The sequence below is a fragment of the Phacochoerus africanus genome, chromosome 2 (assembly GCF_016906955.1).
Source record: "Phacochoerus africanus isolate WHEZ1 chromosome 2, ROS_Pafr_v1, whole genome shotgun sequence".
NCBI lineage: Eukaryota > Metazoa > Chordata > Mammalia > Artiodactyla > Suidae > Phacochoerus > Phacochoerus africanus.
This window is the reverse complement of record NC_062545.1, coordinates 118,456,680-118,475,408: the sequence shown is the minus strand read 5'-3', so window position 1 is coordinate 118,475,408 and position 18,729 is coordinate 118,456,680. Positions and strand designations below refer to the sequence as shown.

The window sequence follows — 18,729 nt, the reverse complement described above, 5'->3', positions numbered from 1 at the left end:
AAATATAAATGTGACAATAAAATAATGAGATATGTGTTTCCATTATTTTTTGCTCCTTTTCCATAAAAATTAATCCACCCTCCAAGTGGCTTCATCCTTCACCAGGAATATGTACACATTTCTTATAAACAGTCTCTTTTTCTCTCTCTCTTACAGCTAAGAATTATAGAAAATGTCTACAATTACAGTTCTCAATCTTTATAGTTAGGCTTCTGTCACTACTTCACTGGAACAATCTGTAACCCATCCATTGCCAGCCAATTCCCAGCCAAGACATGCAATCTTTTTTTTTTTTTAAAGTGTTTAACGCTGAAATATCCCTTTTACTTGAGATGATCTTTGGCTTTTCATATGCCACTCTCTGGTGGTCTTTCTCAGCTTTCTTTCTCTATAACCTCTAAGATGTCGGTGCTCCCCAGGAGTCCGAAAAACCTTCTGGGCTAGAGAGTCATATAACTAAAGCCAACTAATTTCCCCTACTTGTATGTCAATAGATAGCTCCAACACAATTCTCACTTCCAATTCCCCTTACCCAAAACCTTCTGGTATTCCTTAAGCACAATGATATCACTAACTGTTGACTCAATCCAGAAGTCTGGAAGTCATTATTCCTTTCTATTTCTCTTTCACAGAAAATGCCATCAATTCTACTTACTATATATTATTCAGATTTGTCTCCTTTCCACTCCTGCTATGCCCTAATTCACATACTTACTAGCTCATGTCTATATTATGTTCAAGGCCACCTTATAGCATCTAGCTTCATCCTTTCCAACGAATCCTTCAGGCTGCTGCCAGAGACCCAAAATGTAAGAAATCAAGTCTTTCAGCATAAAATGAAGGTTCATGATCTGAATCTTTTCTTCCATTCCCACCCCAGCACCACCCTGCCTCAAGTAGAATGTCTGTACATCTCCAAATCTGTGCAAAGTTCCCTTTGAGTGGAATGTCCTACCCTCTTCTGCTTGGCAAATTTTCTTTTCTCTTTCAAAAGCTAGTTTTAAAGTAAGTTCAGTTCAAAGGGCATCTCACTCATGAAGCCTTCCCAAATTTCTCCAGACTGAGGCCACATATACATACGCCTCCATATACATACGCCTCCATACTTCCACTGCGTTTCTTATACTGACTTAATTCCCCCAAAGCTTATGAGTTTCTTTTCAGCAAAAATTTCTCATTTGTTTCCTCCAGGCAGCCTCACAGTGCTTCGCACATTATAGGCACTAGATAATAACTAAAGACACTAGACTCAGTCTCATTATTTTATGGACACATTACATTTATTCAAAAGGATGTATGTGTGTATGTAAAAATATATGTATATATACACACACATATATATAAAACTATCTCAAAGGTAAAAATAAAGCTAACATTTGAAGATTAGATGAGTTTCATGTTACAGAATAGAAAGCTGATAAGCAATGGATACAAAGTTAGTTTTAGAAGTTATAAATGAAGCACACACGCATTAGAACTTGTGGCTTGCTAAATCCGCCTCTTTGATCATGCCTCTACCTCTACCAACAATAATTCTGTAATATATTAAATGTCATAATTTTGTTGGCAAATGGAATAGACAAATGAAAATAAGTGGGATATATGAATTGTTATATATGAACCCTTCTGAATTCAAGTGAAATTTGTATTTTTCATCTTAGCTTCTCAAAGTGAGTACATAAATAAAAGATTCAAGGGGAATAATTTCAATTAGGGTGATTATCTTTTTATATAAACTACAATGACAAGGAACAAAACAGGCTAAAATAAGATTACATATCCTTCCTTATCTGATTTCTTAAGGCAGAAATTAAACCACTGGCTCAAGCCAAATTAATCATATGAAATTTTCAGTAGGTAATAATTTCAACTTAAAATTTTATCTTTCACTGTAATTTACCCTAAGTTATCTGCCAATAGAGTATTTTTACAAATAGTACTTTTGTTTACAAAAAGTACTTCACAAATACAGTTGACCCTTGAACAACATGGGTTTGAACTGCATGGGCCTAATCATACATGGATGGATATTTTTCAATAGTAATTACTTCAGTACTACATGGTATGTGGTTGGTTGAATCCCTGCAGATCCAGAGAAACTGCAGATGCAGAAGGCTGACTATAGGTCATATACACATTAACCCCCACATTGTTTAAGGATCAACTGTAATAACATTCTAAGAAACTTATCAAATGATAAAATGCTATGCAATCTATAAATGTTAAAAACTATTATAATAACATGGTGCTATGTAAACCGACCTGGGTCCATATGGAGGGGAAAAGGTGTGACCAAAGAAGTGTCTATATATATATCCATCCAACTTCTCAAACACTCCATCATTATCTACTTGATATTCCTTCATGTCTTTAAGATAATCTTTAACATCATTAACAAAGTCAGTGAAGAGCTTCTGATCATGTATAAAGACACCATTTAGGAAAAACTTATTGATGAAGTGATCAAGTTCTTTCCAGTGATGAAAACTATCCAGTTGTTCTAATAAATACCTTTCAATTAACTGTCTAAATTCATCTATCCTTACAGGATTCAACATTTTAACATTAAAAAGATTAATGGATTCCTGTTGAGCACATTCAAATACACCAGAACAAGCCTTTCTGAAAGAATTGTAATTTTCACCACAGTCATGCTCAGCACTGCATTTCTGTGAATTTTTAAATTTTCCAAATTCTTCAAAGTGAGGCTTTTCTTTCCTTCCCTCTCTTTGCGTAGTAGGGCCTCTACTATTCTGGTTTTGTGTACGTGCCTTATACTGTGGATGTAAATATTCACTAAAAACCACTGGTTTTTTAGCTACATTTTCTTTTGGAGCACCAAATCTTTTATTGCCTTTTTCATCAAAGATGTTCTTGGTGGTATCTTTGAAATGCCTGAAAGTGGATTTAACTGAATCTGAGAATTTTTTCAGATTTTCTTTCACAGCTTCTTTAGCCTGTTTAATTTTTTCTTTATGATGCCTCACAAACTCCTTGGTAGAATTCTTCATGGCATCAAATGTTTCCTTAACAGAACCCAAAAATGTTTCCTTTGACTTATTTTTAGCTCTGTGGTTTCCTCTGTTCCCTTTCTTTTTTCCATCAGTTTCTTGTTTTCCGTTTTGATCTTTTGCTTCAACATACAGTCTTTCCCACAAATCAGAACGCTGCTGTTCAAAGTTTAGCTTGCGCTCCAGCTCAGTAAGTCTTTCCCGTAACATTTCTATTTCCTTTTTTTCAGCCACTACACTGGGAGAGTCTGGACTGCCGTATGACTGACTTGAGCTTAACTGTTGGAGTTCCACCTTTAAAGCCATGGTTATCAGTCGTTCTCTTTCCAGTTCCCTCCTTAGCATCTTTGCTTCTGCCAACAGAGTCTCCCTTTGATTAAGGAAGCTGTGTGTTTTCAGCTTTTCTTCTTCCAAGTGCTGTTTAAGTTTCTGATTTTCTGTAACTAATTCAGCACTTGTACCTTTATCTTCCAATATCCTAATCTGTTCTCTTAGTTTTCTTAATTCTTCTTGTAATGAAGATAAGACTTTTTCCTCCTTCTCCAGAGATATTCTTAGATGCTGATTTTCTGTATCAAGGTTCTTTTTCTGAGTTTCAAAGGACATCTTTTCTGCTTCAGTAAGGGTCCAACACCTTGCAAGATTTTCCTTCAATGACTAAAATTTTTTGAAAGACAAGAAAGAAAAAAATGTCAAGTGTTTTAAAAGCTGAATTTAAATCTTTAAGATAGGGAGTTCCTGTTGTGGCTGAGCAGGTTATGAACCTGACTAGTATCCACGAGGATGCGGGTTCCATCCCTGGCCTCACCCAGTGGTTTACGGATCCGGTGTTGCTGTGAGCTGTGGTGTAGGTGACAGACACGGGCTTGGATCTTGCGTTGCTGTGGCATAAGCCAGCAGCTGCAGCTCCCATTCACCCCCTAGCCTGGGAACTTTTGTATGCCACAGATGCAGCCTAAAAAGAAAAAGCTAAAAAAAACCCCAAATCTTTAAAATACAACAAATACTCCATAAATTTTTAGTGTCCATTTTCTGCAGAGACTATCCTTTATGTAGTATTTTCAATAAATGAAAACTGGAAAAAATATGGTTCATATGCACAGCAAAGAGCTATGGCAAAATAAACATATAGCATTAAAGACAACCTTTTATCTTTTGACTACAGGACTCCAATCTTCCTGAGAAGGCTTCTAGAGAGGATTTAGGGGAGACTAAGGGTTCTATGAACCTTGGGTTAAGGAAATTATATTTTATATAAAGTAAAATTATAGCTAGAGATAACTTCAGACTTCAAGAAATTCTCTTTATGGAATTCTCCTGTGGTGCAGTAGGTTAAAGATCTGGCATCGTCACTCTAGTGGCTCCAGTCATTGCTGTGGTGCAGGTCTGATCCCTGGCCCAGAAATTTCCACATGCCATAGGCATGGCCAAAAAAAAAAAAAAAAAAATACTGTTTTATATTTGCTGCAACCTTAGGAGGAAAAAGTTTTCATTAACTTTAATTTTCAGTATTTTCAAAAATACTGTTTATATTTGCTGCAACCTTAGGAGGAAAAAGGTTTCATTAATTTTTTCATTAAGTTTTCATTAATTACCTTGGTCCTATGCAAATTAACACCTCTAAGTTCAGATAGATAATCAAGTTCTCCTATACTTTTTTTTTAATGGCCACACCTGAGGCATATGGAAGTTCCCAGACCAGGGAATGAACCTAAGCTGCAGCTGTGACCTACACTGCAGCTGAGACAATGCCAGATCCTTTCACCCATTGTGGCAGGCCATGAATCAAACCCACACCTCTACAGCAACTGGAGCTGGCTACAGTCAGATTCTTAACCCATCACATTACAGCAGGAACTCCACCCATACTTTTTTTCCTTTGGCTAGGACTGTGGCATGTGGAAAACTATAATGAAGCGTAAGTTTGTTTTTTGAAAATAAATAGGCCAGAAAGTGAAACATCCATTTCGGACAGTTATTTTTCAAGTGGAAAATACTGTCATTCTCTTAAAGAACATTTTTTTTTTAAACCGTGTATATTAGATATTTTTCTGGTCTGATTCAAAGGTGAGAGCCATGATGTCTGTAGTAAATTAAGCAAAATTGAAGTATCATTGCCTTTTTCATAAAAGCAATGACAATTCCACTCTGCTCTCCTTGCTTAAGAGAAAAAAAAAAGTTCCATATACCCAATTGGAAGTGGACTATGGAGAATATTATGCTCAGTGAAGTAAGTCAGAGAAAGACAAACACTGTATGGTATCACTTATATGTGAAATCTAAAAAATAATACAAATAAATTGCATACAGCAAAACAAAGAGACTCACAGATACAGAAAACAAGACAGTGGTTACCAGTGAGGAGAGGGAAGGCGGAGAGGCACAGTAAAGCTACGGGACTGAGAGATAACATACTACTGGAGTTCCCGTCGTGGAGCAGTGGTTAACGAATCCGACTAGGAACCATGAGGTTGCAGGTTTGATCCCTACCCTTGCTCAGTGGGTTAAGGATCCGGCATTGCCGTGAGCTGTGGTGTAGGTTGCAGACGCGGCTCAGATCCCATGTTCCTATGGCTCTGGCGTAGGCCGGTGGCTACAGCTCCAATTAGACCCCTAGCCTGGGAACCTCCATATGCCGAGGGAGTGGCCCAAGAAATGGCAAAAAAAAAAGAGAGAGAGATAACATACTACTATGTTTAAAATAGATAACCAATAAGGATGTACTGTATAGCACATGGAACTGTAACAATTATCTAGTAATCCCTTTTAATGGAGTATAATTATAAAAATACTGAATCACTATGCTATACACCTGATACTAATATAATATTGTAAATCAACTATACTTCAATAAAATTTTTTTTTTAAAAAGTGTACCATGGGAGCTCTCTTGTGGCACAGCAGGTTAAGGATCTCGCTAGCGTTGTCACTGCAGTGGCGTGGGTCATAGCCGTGGTGTGGGTCAATCTCTGGACCTGGAACTTTGACATGCCACAGGCATGGCCAGAAAAAAAAAACCAAAAAGCCCAAGTGAACTATGGAGTAGAACAGACTGATGTAACATTAACTTTAAATGGCCAAGCACAGTGAATTAAAGAATGGCTTCAGAAGGGTATTGCAGGAGTTCCCATCATGGCGCAGTGGTTAACAAATCCGACTAGGAACCATGAGGTTGAGGGTTCGATCCCTGCCCTTGCTCAGTGGGCTGAGGATCCGGTATTGCCGTGAGCTGTGGTGTAGGTCGCAGACGCGGCTTGGATGCCGTGTTGCTGTGGCTCTGGCATAGGCCAGTGGCTACGGCTCCAATTAGACCCCTAGCCTGGGAACCTCCATATGCCTCAGGAGCAGTCCTAGAAAAGGCAAAAAGACAAAAAGACAAAAAAAAAAAAGGTATTACATCCAATAAACTCCATAATCTTGAATTCAATAAGTAAGCAGATCCTAGACAGGTCTTTCATGATGATCTTCAAAATCCAAACCACACTTAAATAGCTGGAAACAAAAGGTCTGTCAGAATTGACTCAGTAAAGATCTATGCAGGGCAAGACCCCTAAGAGCCAAAGTCATTCTATGGAGCCAGAAACCAAAGTGATGAAGAAAATGGCTACTCTCTTTACGACATTCTTTGTTTGAGGTAGGGAAAATTACACTATTCACAATTAACTTTAGTAGCCCCTCCCTAAAAGAAGTGATTCAGGTGTTAAGTGGTATTCTGTCTTCCAAAGAAAAACATAACCCTATAAGGAATATATATATATATATACACACACACACACACACACACATATATATACACACACACATATATATACACACACATATAGATATATATATTTTATGGCTGCACCAGTGACATATGGAAATTCCCTGACTAGGGGTCAAATCGGAGCTGCCACTGTCGGCCCATGCCACAGCCACAGCAACCCAGGATCAAAGCCACATCTGTGACCTATACCACAGCTCTCAGCAATGCTGGACCCTTAACCTACTGAATGAGACCAGGGATCAAACCCGTGTCCTCATGGACATTTGTCAGGTTCATTACCACAATGGGAGCTCCAGGAATACATAAATAAATTAAGTGGGAAGGACATCTAGGCGAATGAAAGGAAAAAGGAACAGTTTATTTCTATCCTGAATTTATCTACAATCCCTACACACTTCCTAGAGAAGAACTAGATAAGGTATCACCTATTTTGCTAGTCCTCATAAATCAAGAAAGTTGCTAGGTAACTGGACAGAATGGACAGCACACTGCTGTTGGAGGTAGGTGAACTGTGCTCAATCAACAATTATTAACAGCATTATTAATTTACTAAACTTCGCTGTGCTTGTATATGAATAGCACAATAATTACTGGCTAACACAATTTATAAAATTTACTAATACTTACCTTATAATCTATAAATGATTCTTGTTCTTGTTGACACTGGGAAAGATAGTCTTTCATATCATTCAACTCATCTTCATGTACCTTTCTGACTAACTGTTGACGCTTCTGAATCTGAATTGTGCCTAAAAATTAAAATTTTTATTAGGGATACATAACATAAATGTCATGATTTCCAACATTTTTGAACATACAATAAAACATTTAATTTGAATATTTAACTACTTAACCCAGATAGGATCGTTTTCTTCAAAGTATCCGCATTTCACAGTTCCATAAAAATTCTGATTACATAAACAAAGAATGAATAAGTAAAATCTTATGGTGTCATTCACCAAATAGTGGTAGATGGATGTTAATACATAAATCAGGCCAAGTAGGTTACTATAATTTTTATTTTATTTGGTATACACCAGGGACATTTAAGCAGTTTACTATCCTTTTGATTAAAACAAGCCAGACCATATCACCCTACCAAACATAACAATTCATGTAACATTTTTGTCTTACTATATTGAAGGCACTCAAGTTTTGCTGTTTTTAAGGGTTCTCTGAGGTATATAAAGCGCTACACTCCCCACTTCGACAGAGAAAGAAATAAACCATAGAGTCTATTTACAGGTTTTAAGACTAAGGAAAAGTGAAAATGTCTGTTTTTCTCACTATGTTTTGCTTAAATGATAATAGCACAAGCCCAAAAAGAAGAGTAAGGAAAGTAAACTGGCTAAACTGTGATGACCCACCATTCTCAAAGCCAGATCTTTTAAGAGCTCCACATTATTTAGGTCTGTAACTGAAGTATCACCATCCCTATCCCAGTGATAAATGAATCATAAATTAACCAAGATGCTCTACATTTTCATCCTAAAAATCAAAATGTTAATTTGCCAAAACATGCCATTCACATGCTGCTACATGCTTCATGCACGGGAATAAACAATGCAAAATCAAAAAGAAGGCAAAATGCATTTGGCCACCATAATATTACATCTACTGAGTGGCATACCATTATGTAAAGACAGAGAATTTTAAAGTAGAATAATTATTATACTTTGTGACTTCTGAAAAATTAACTTATTTCTTCAGTACATCCTGAAAACCACTAAAGAGAAAACTTTTGCTAAATTATAGACATCTGTTACCAGTTAACAGCTACGATATTCTGTTAGAATTCACTTCTTCTTGGAGTTCCCACTGTGGCCCAACAGGATCAGGGGCACCTTGCAGGTTTGATTCCCAGCCCAGCACAGTGGGTTAAAGGATCCAGTGTAGGTCACAACTGCAGCTCAGATCTGATCCCTAGCCCAGGAACTCCATATGCTATGGGGTGGCCAAACATGGGGGAAAAAAAATAATTCACTTCTTTTCAAACAAGGCAAAAAGAAGTAAATAAAAACAAAAAAAAATCAAAATTTGCACAGTAAATTTGCTTCAATTTACTCAAAATTATCTCATATTTTTTAAAATACTGAAATAGTAGTTCCTAAAGCAAAAGAAAAACCTCTGACTTTTCAAACTGCTAATAAATGAATTCCTCTGCCCACTGGAAAATAACTTAAAAATACATGTTGAAATCTGAGTTTGCAGAACTATTAATATACAGCATATGTCTGATGATGGTCAAAATGGTCTCAATCAATCTCACTGACTATTGGGGTGTTTTTTCCTATCTCCAGCTGCCTAACTCAACAACCCAGGGCGTAAGGCCTGGTTATACCCACAAATCTGCTTACCTTAATCACATCAACCCCCTGTCAGTTTTTGCTATCACTGCTGTAAGCCTTCTCTTCTACAGATAAAGTCCCAATCTCACCAGAGCTTCCAGCCAATACATCCAGCTGCCTGATGGGCACAATTTTGGGGGTGTCTTCATGAATAGTAACAACAACAACAAAATGGAACTTCAGCACTTGCCCTGATTCATTCAAGAAGTTGGGTAAAAACAAACCAAACTGTGCTCACCATCTACTAACTTTATCATCTAGCAAAACTCTTCCCCTCTAACTTTCCCAACTCCAAAATTAAAGCAGCTAACTCACTTCCCAGAATTTAAAAAGTAAATCACCAATATCTTAAGCATCCAGACTGGAAGTTCTGTTTTCCATCAGTATTTCAGTGTCCTTTATTTCACCAACCTTCTCTCCATTCCCACCATCACTCTGTCAAGGCCCTGTATCACCAAATACCTCCTAGTTGACTGTTCTAATTTATCCCACACTATTTGCACTTTTCCTCTAAAATTACTGCTGTTGGGTCACTCTACAAATCTAACTCTCCTATCCAGATTCTATGATGTTTTATAATATAATAGTATCCCACAGAGTCCAACCTTATACTCCATTATCTCTACATAATCTGTTTTGCTATAGTCCTGCCAGTCTTTCCAGTGCTCCCAAACCTAGCAAGTTTCCTTTCAGGTTATCAGGTTCTCCACTGCTAGTATGGTTCCACTTTCCTTCCACATATCATAAGCCTAAGTCCAGACCCAACTCAAATCTTAACCACCGCTAGGATGACTCAGTAAGTATCACAGTTTGAGCTCAAGAACAGGGCAGCCTATCAGTACTTAAAGCAATCCATGAGAAACCAAATCAACTGAACTGCACCACTGACTTAGATGGATAATCTACAGGTAAAGAAAGATAGGTACTTCATACATCGTGACTTAAAAAAAAAAAAAAAAAAAAAAACTGTAAGCATTTTCAAGACCTGAAACAGTGCCAAATACCTACAGTATATTTTTTTTACCATCCTCAGTCCTGCTAGTTCTCTCTTCCTTCCAAGATAGATCTGACAGTAATGGAGTCAAGGCTGGTTAATATTCTGAGTGATTCACTTAGTACTGTGTCTTTGTTAAATGATTATAAACCAACTGACTTCATGGTGCATGGGAAATTCAAGCTGGCTCTAAAATCAACTTAAAAGAGTTCTTAAAGTATTGACATCAGTGCCACAACTAAGAAAAAATGTGATGTCCTTTAAATGTGAACTTGAAAAGCTAGCAATCATTAAAGTTAAGTTTTTGTATCTCATTATTACATAAACCTATTATTATAAAGGCTGTTATTCTTTGGAGAAATGTCTATTCAGGTCTTCTGCCCATTTTTCAATTGGGTTGGTTTTTTTTTTTGCTGTTGAGTTGTATGAGTTGCTTGTATATTTGGAGACTAAGTCCTTGTCGGTTGCATCGTTGGCAACTATTTTTTTCCCCGTTCCGTAGGTTGTCTTTTTGGGTTTTTCTTTTTTCTTTTTTTTTATGGTTTCATTTGCTGTGCAAAAGCTTTTAAGTTTGATTAGGTCCCCTTGATTTATTTTTATTTTTATTTATTTATTTATTTGTCTTTTTGCCATTTCTTGGGCCGCTCCCACAGCATATGGAGGTTCCCAGGCTAGGGGTCTAATCAGAGCTGTAGCTATCAGCCTACGCCAGAGCCACAGCAACGCAGGATCCAAGCCATGTCTGCAACCTACACCACAGCTCACGGCAACGCGGGATCCTCAACCCACTGAGCAAGGGCAGGGATCGAACCCGCAACCTCATGGTTCCTAGTCGGATTCGTTAACCACTGCGCCATGACGGGAACTCCTATTTTTATTTTTATTTATATTGTCTTGGGAGAATAACCTAAGAAAAATTTGAATGGTTGATGTCAGAGAATGTTTTGCCTATGTTCTCTTCGAGATGTTTTATGGTGCCTTGTCTTATGTTTAAGTCTTTAAGCCATTTTCAATTTATTTCTGTGTGTGGTATGAGAGTGTGTTGTAGTTTCACTGATTTATATGCAGCTGTCCAGTTTTTCCAGCACCACTTACTAAATGACTGTCTTTTTCCCATTTTATATTCTTGCCTCCTTTGTCAAAGATTAATTGACCATAGGTGTCTTCTCCTAAGAAGACATATGTATGGCCAATAGGCACATGAAAAAAATGCTCAACATCTCTTAAGTATTAGAGAAATGCAAATCAAAATTACAATGAGGTATCACCTCACACCAATCAGAATGTATAGCCACATTAATTAAGTCTACAAATAACAAATGCTGGAGAGGGTGTGAAAAAAGGGGAACCCTCCTGCACTGTTGGTGGGAATGTAAATCGGTACAATCACTATGGAGAACAATATGGAGGTACCTCAGAAAACTAAATATAGAACTAGCATATGATCCAGCAATTCCACTCCCGGGCATATATCTGGACAAAACTTACATTCAAAAAGATACATGCACCTTTATGATCATTACAGCACTATTCACAATAGCCAAGACTTGGAAATAAGCTAAATATCCGTTGACAGATGAACAGATTAAGAAGATGCAGTACACATACACAATGGAGTACTACTTAGCCATAAAAAAGTACAAAATAATGCAATTTGTAGCAACATGGATGGAACAAAAGATTCTCACACTAAGTGAAGTAAGTCAGAAAGAGAAAAAATACCATATGATAATCACTTATATCTGGCATCTAATACATGGCACAAATGAAACTTTCTATAGAAAACAAATTCATCATTTGGAGAACAGACTTGTGGTTGCCAAGGTTGGAGGGGAGGAGAGTGGAATGGACTGGGAGTCTGGGGTTAATAGATGCAAACTATTGCATTTGGAGTGGATAAGCAATGAGATCCTGCTATAGAACACAGAGAACTCTACCCATCACTTGCAATGGAACAGGATAGAGGATAATGCGAGAAAAATAATGTATGACTTTATAGTGGAAATTGACAGAACACTGTAAATCAACTATAATAAAAATGTTTTATTAAAAAAGCTATAATAAAAATGTTTTATTAAAAAAAGGCTGTTCTGGAGTTCCCGTTGTGGCGCAGTAGTAGTTAACGAATCCGACTAGGAACCATGAGGTTGCGGGTTCGGTCCCTGCCCTTGCTCAGTGGGTTAACGATCCGGCGTTGCCGTGAGCTGTGGTGTAGGTTGCAGACGCGGCTCGGATCCCGCGTTGCTGTGGCTCTGGCGTAGGCCGGTGGCTACAGCTCCGATTCAACCCCTAGCCTGGGAACCTCCATATGCTGAGGGAGCGGCCCAAGAAACAGCAACAACAACAACAACAACAACAACAACAAAAGACAAAAAAAAAAAAGGCTGTTCTTATTCTGAAAGGGTAATTTGACCCACTACAAGAATATACTTTATTAAATATAATTAATAAAGTAAATCTTATAAGTAAGCAAAATTCTAAATAATGGCAATAATTTCTCAATTTTGAAAGCACTCCTAAATTGATCTTTTTACAAAATACTTAAAAGTCATGCAAACTGGTAGGGTTTAAATGCAATCTGGATTAATATTAAATCACTGCACTTTGTTTTTTTTAGTAAGAAAGAAGATTAAAATTAAATAAGACCTTCTCCTTTGTTACCTCCATGTTTACCTGCAGGGAAAAAAACCATACTCAAAAAAACATATTCACATATCTGATCTAGCTAGATAACAAGTTGAATGTGTATTTAAAGTCAAATCTCCTTACAACAAACTTCAAGGAGGATATAAATTATAGTATCAAACTCAAGCAGGCATCTATTAGGAGTTTACTTACTTTTATTAATATAAAATTAATACAAGGAGAAATACATTTGACTGACTTTCAACAAGTACTGACTGTCTTCATTACGTTTATTCTAATATTACACTATGTTGAAGAATACATCTTTTCCACAAATCAACAAAGGGTACAAGTAATTCTTCAGTCATAAGGAACATATAGTTAGAAGGAACTAGCAAAACCAATTGTTCAGAAAGCTAAACTATATATTATATAGGCAAAAATCCTAAAAGTAGTTACTATAAGGCAAACTGAAATTTTTGAAGATCTAAGATATTTGTTTAAAATGCCTATTTTAAAATTCTAATAAGTAAAAAGTATGAATTTTCAGTTCTCAAACATTCTTAATTTGTACATATATACACCTTAAATAAGATTCAAGGAATAGCACGCCAAAAGAAAATAAGAGCACATGGAATCCTTTCTCTTTTCACCCAAGATACCTTTGAAAACTTTGTATTAAGGACATAATTAATCAATGTAAAGAAACTAACAAGGATAATAGTGAGCAAAGGATAAAATGAATGAATGTTCATATCACATGAATCACAGAAGTGGCAACAAAGGTCACAAAATATAAAGCCTGAAGGTAAAAATAATGAGCACCAATTATACTGACATTTCAAATGTAACTATTTCAACTGAAATTTACATAATCTCTTAATAAAGTCACAGTTAAAACTAGTTTAGGAGTCTCTTGTGGTGCACTGGGTTACAGATCCAGCATCATCATCAGAGTTCCCAGGTGGCTCTGCAGGTTAAGAACCCAACAAAAGCACCCAGGACAGGAGTTCGATCCGGGGCCTTGCTCAGTGGGTTAAAGATCTGGTGTTGCTGCAAGCTGCAGTGTAAGTGGTCACAGAGGCAGCTCTGATCTGATATTGCTATGGCTGTGGAGGAGGCCTACAGCTGCAGCTCTGATTTGACCCCTAGCCTGGGAACTTCCATAGGTGTGGCCCTAAAATGAAAATTTCTTTTAAAAAGGATCCAGTATCATTACTGAAGCCGCTTCAGTCATTGCTGTGGTGCAAGTTCAATCCCTGGCCTGGAAACTTCCACATGCTGGGAGTTCAGCCAAAAACAAACAAACAACAAAAAAATAGTTTAACTGTGATTCTAAATTAAAATGATTTAACTTGTAGGCATTTCAGATTTTTAATCTTTTTAATACATATGTGCTAACAATCTTTAAATTTCTTAAATACTACTGAATTTAAGTGCAAACATCTTTCTGAGATAGGCAACACTATCCCCATTATCCAAATAAAAAAATCTAAGGCTCAAATAGGTACAAGCTTTCCAAGGTCATATATTTCAAGGATGACAATGAAAAAAAATCCCTGGAGGCACTCTTCATAAGTGCCTCCTCTACACTATGCAATCAGTTTATGTATAACAAATTCTCAATACTTACTTACCATAGAAATGTCCAAATCCCATGCTGATTGCAACCACCAAAGCAAGTATAACACATTTATTGAGACCACTACTGAACTGACGTTTACACAGCTCCTTAGAGGGTTCAGTTTCTTGTTCAGCAAGTAGTCTTTCTTCAGACTCTGAACTAGAAACAGTCTTCTTCCTAGCACGGCGTCGTCTAAAGGCTGGACTGGGCTGATGACTGGTTTCATCACTACTTGACTCATCATTGCTAGGCTGAGATGAAAATACTATTTTAAAAGAAAAATGTAGATAAATATTAAATATTTTATAAATGCTTTCCCAGTAAATAGAATTTAGAATAATCAATGCCATCCCTACATGCCGTTTTACATACAACAGCCAAGAACAAAAACAGCACGACATAAACAAAAACTCAAGTTTTCAAGTTTATCAACATAAAGCCAAAGATTTCAATGGTAATACATAAGAATCTTTTAACTATATTTGGGGTCTCTGAAGGTCTGGTTTTTTGTGTTTCGGGTTTTTAAACTTTCTAGTTCACGTCATTAGAACAATCATTCTCGTAGCCTGTTAAATTTTATTGCTATTAGAGGCACAAATACCATTTCTAGAAGGGTAAAAAAACCTCTATCTCTTCATTCAATTTCAAATGGAGGTAATTAAATCTCAATTGGTAAAGGAACACAGGAAAGTATATAATCAGTTCCTGTGACTTAAAAGGACAGTAACTACCAAAAGGTTCCTTGAGTATATCTAGTCCCTAGTTTCATTTCCATCCTATGAGCCTAATATCAAGGTTCAAGGCACTATAGTTTAACACAGGTTTCCAGAAGTCAGATGAGCCCTTCCCTTCGACTGCCACTCTTACTAGAAGGTTGTTAACTTTACCCTCTAGTAAATATGTCAGCATGAGGAAGTGACACAATAGCTATCTCCAATATTAAGGACTAGTCTGGTGCTGCACCTTCATGAAAAGAATAATAAAGAAAAACAAATTGAAAAAAACTCTAAAAGTACTGGAAATCTCAAGTACTAGAAACATAGCCATTGAGAAAAACATCTTCAACTTCTTCAAATGTATAATTTCTTAACATTGTTCCATCTATCAGTAAACTATATGCTGGCAAGGAAGATTAGATGACTCAGTATAGTTTCCTTAGGCCAAGCAAAGAAAAAAAAAAGCACTAAAAGTAAAGATAAAATGTGAACTTGAATTTGATACAAAGAGCTCCAAAACAACAAACATTCATGCTTCTAAAAGCAAAAAAGTTCTTCAGAAGACAAGGTATCTGTGCCACAGGAAAGCTGGTGACTAAGGTTAGGTAATACTTTTAAAAGATGGATCCTGGAGAATTCAGTTAACTTTTACACTTACAACAACAAACACAAAGACAGAAGGCACTACTGAATGAATGAATATTCCTAATATTTAGTGATAAAGATGCCACTGAGAGATCTTTTGGCTATAACCCTTATGCCCATCATGTTTATCTGGTTATTCTTGATCACTAGTTTTTCCAAGATGTCGTCGCCTCAGCTGTGAGGTTACATTTCTTGGACAAAGAGAAAGAAAGGAAGACTTTAACAAAGCATTACATAATACAAAGGCATTCACGATCATAATTGGAGTATTTAAGTCAGATTTTCTGACATTATTAAGGTGGGTAAATATAAAACAAACCATTTGTCAAATTCTCTTAAATTTTCAGTTCTATATTAACTATATTGCCTTCCATTATATACTCTAAGTAAATAAACAAGCCTAACCCATATTAATATTATCTAATGCTTCCATCTTTTTTAACCCATACAGATGATAGGTGGAATATTTTGATTTTTAAACTTCTTTCAAAGCTTAATTTGGCCCACAGTCCAAGATGCAAGCAATGCAAAGGCATGCAATAAGCTTAGCCAGCTTTAATACAAGATCAATTCTGAACACCTGTTCAGAGTATCAAAGATTACAATAGATATCTTTAAAGCACTAAGTAAATAGTAAATGTGACTAGGCACACTCAGCTCTAGAAAAGCTGATCAGATTTAGTCACACCACCTTGGAAAGCGAGTTGGCTAGGAACATGGTGTTTCAGCTGATCATCCCAGCCCCTTATGCATTCAGGAATCTTCCACAGCTTCTCCCACCACCTTTCTTTTGTGAATAAACAGGAAAAAAGATGTATAAAGCTTTATTATAAAGAATATAAAGGAAAATGAGAATTGAAAATACTTATTTCAATTATCACTTAACATTATCACTTGTGCTCCATTAAAATCTAACAGTCATACCTTTTTAAAAAACACATATACAATACAAACTTTTCTACACCTACCAACTTTGCTTCCTAAGGAGAGGACAGTGTCACATGGAGGGAGTGGGAAATGTTCTTAAATCAACAAAAAGATTATTGCCACAAGAATGAAATTCATAAGAAGAAAAAAAATGAAGCTGAAATCCTATAGAGGGTGGAGAAGAAAGGGAAAGGAAAAAAACAAAACTAAGCAAAGTTAGCAAGAAATTAACCAACCTAGAAAAATATGGGCTAAGGAAACAGAATAAAAACTCTTGATAACTGATTTATATATATTTTCAACATAGTCAAAATGTCATTTTTTATTACTTTTTAACATTTTCTTTATTGAAATAAGTAATTCCCTTGGGAAGGATAGCAATGGATAAAAATACATCTAAAAAATATTCTGCTTAACTGAATCAAGAAATCCAAATTCAGAAAGGAGATTAAAAACTAGAATTTGAAACTAGTGCTTTGAAGTATCAAAGTTCCTGGGAAAAAAAATTCAACAGCGTGTAGCATCACTTCTTAAGTGTCTGCTTGGACTCTTATGCAATGCTCCTGGCTTCAATCTGACTACATATTCTGGCTCACAAATATTCTCAAATTAAACAGCATCTGGTTTAACCTCTATTTAAATTTTATTAGCTTAAATTGGAATAACAGAAGAAATTCCATTGTCTGATTTGGGCAAATGTAACAAAGAATGGTAAAATCTAAGAAAATGATCTGACATAAACACTACACATTCCTATTTTTGCATCAAATTACAAAATTCTTGTTATCACTAGCAATGTTCCCAGATGTCTCTTCTATAATTAGCCATAAATTATAACTGGGGGTTAATAACCATGGGTTAATTACAGATTTGCTTCTTAGAGGTTCCAGTAACTTTGTGTCTAAATATTATATTACCTTAACAAATGTTACATATGTATCCCTAAAACCCAGCCAAAGAATTGTAGAAGGGAATTAGCTCAGTAACTCACATTTTACCTCCAAATGATTTTGACTGAACAATAAACATTAACTAACTGCATTAAGAATGAGATTTACAATATGCACATTTTCATAACTCAATCTAAAGTGAAAGATCCAAAGCTCAGGGGCCTTAGGATGCTGCTGTTTTGCCAGCTCCTTAAACGCTATGTGGCACATGGCAGCACCCTATAAATGTTTGTTGAATGACTAATAACTAAATAGATCTGGAAGGCTTCAATAAAAAGTTTCTTTCATTATTTCAACAATACAAAATTTGTACCACTGTAACTAACAATCTTAATATTCTCCTGTTTTTTAGGTATAATAGCTCAATCTCCTACTCCTAAAGCCCTAAAAACTGTCAAACACATTTTGGAGCATTTAAGACATGAATAAATCTCCCTGAAGCCATTTTTTTTCTTTGTCTTTTACTTAATGATAAAAGATGGTATTTACTGGACTACTGTGCTCTAGGCTGTAGGTATACTAGATTTTACAAAAAGTCTTGAGTTTTACCCAAATATATTCAAAACTTGACATTCAGGGTCAGGAAACAAGCTATTATATAAAATGTGGTCACAGGAATCCTAAGTCTCCCATCAGTGTATTCATTATGTAGTTCTTACCAGTTTCTGGCTGACAAAACGTATACTGGCTGCTAGAGGAAGAACCCATATTAAAGTCTTCTGGACTCTCTTCTTCTTTAACAATTATTGCTTCTTCTTGATTTCCAACTTCTTCTACCTTAGGTGGCTCAAGGGTAACAATATCAGAATCATCACTGACAGTTCCAAAATAGAGGTTGTCCTCAAGTAACTTTTCTTCCTCTCCCTGAAGAATCATAATTTTAGAGACAAATTCAACAATTATGCCAGGCCTTATATTTTCTAGATGGTTCAAAGTATGTAACGGTACTTAAGCAGCACAGTAACAGGATTTAAAATAAAAGATATTTGGAAGTTCCCCTACAGCACAACGGGTTAAGGGTCTGGCGTTGCCACAGCTGTGGCACAAGTCACAAATGCTGTGCAGGTTCAATCCCTAGCCTGGGAACTTTCACATGCTATAGATGTGGCCAAAATAAAATAAA

The 18,729-nt window shown here is 36.3% G+C and overlaps 1 protein-coding gene across 6 annotated transcripts in view; it reads right to left on the bottom strand.

The window, feature by feature from the left end:
- The window catches only part of CCPG1 (cell cycle progression 1), a 43,309-nt gene that overhangs the window by 1,009 nt on the left and 23,571 nt on the right, over positions 1–18,729 (bottom strand). For 3 of the 6 annotated variants that reach the window (XM_047766292.1, XM_047766289.1, XM_047766290.1), the window contains exons 5-10: positions 18,266–18,470; positions 16,421–16,516; positions 14,382–14,633; positions 12,781–12,792; positions 7,405–7,526; positions 2,263–3,668 (exon numbers count right to left, since the gene is read on the bottom strand). In XM_047766292.1, coding sequence (XP_047622248.1) covers positions 2,263–3,668; positions 7,405–7,526; positions 12,781–12,792; positions 14,382–14,633; positions 16,421–16,516; positions 18,266–18,470 — 2,093 coding nt within the window. The remainder of the gene's footprint in view (positions 1–2,262; positions 3,669–7,404; positions 7,527–12,780; positions 12,793–14,381; positions 14,634–16,420; positions 16,517–18,265; positions 18,471–18,729) is intronic. The other 3 variants (XM_047766291.1, XM_047766293.1, XM_047766294.1) reach the window with 3 other exon arrangements.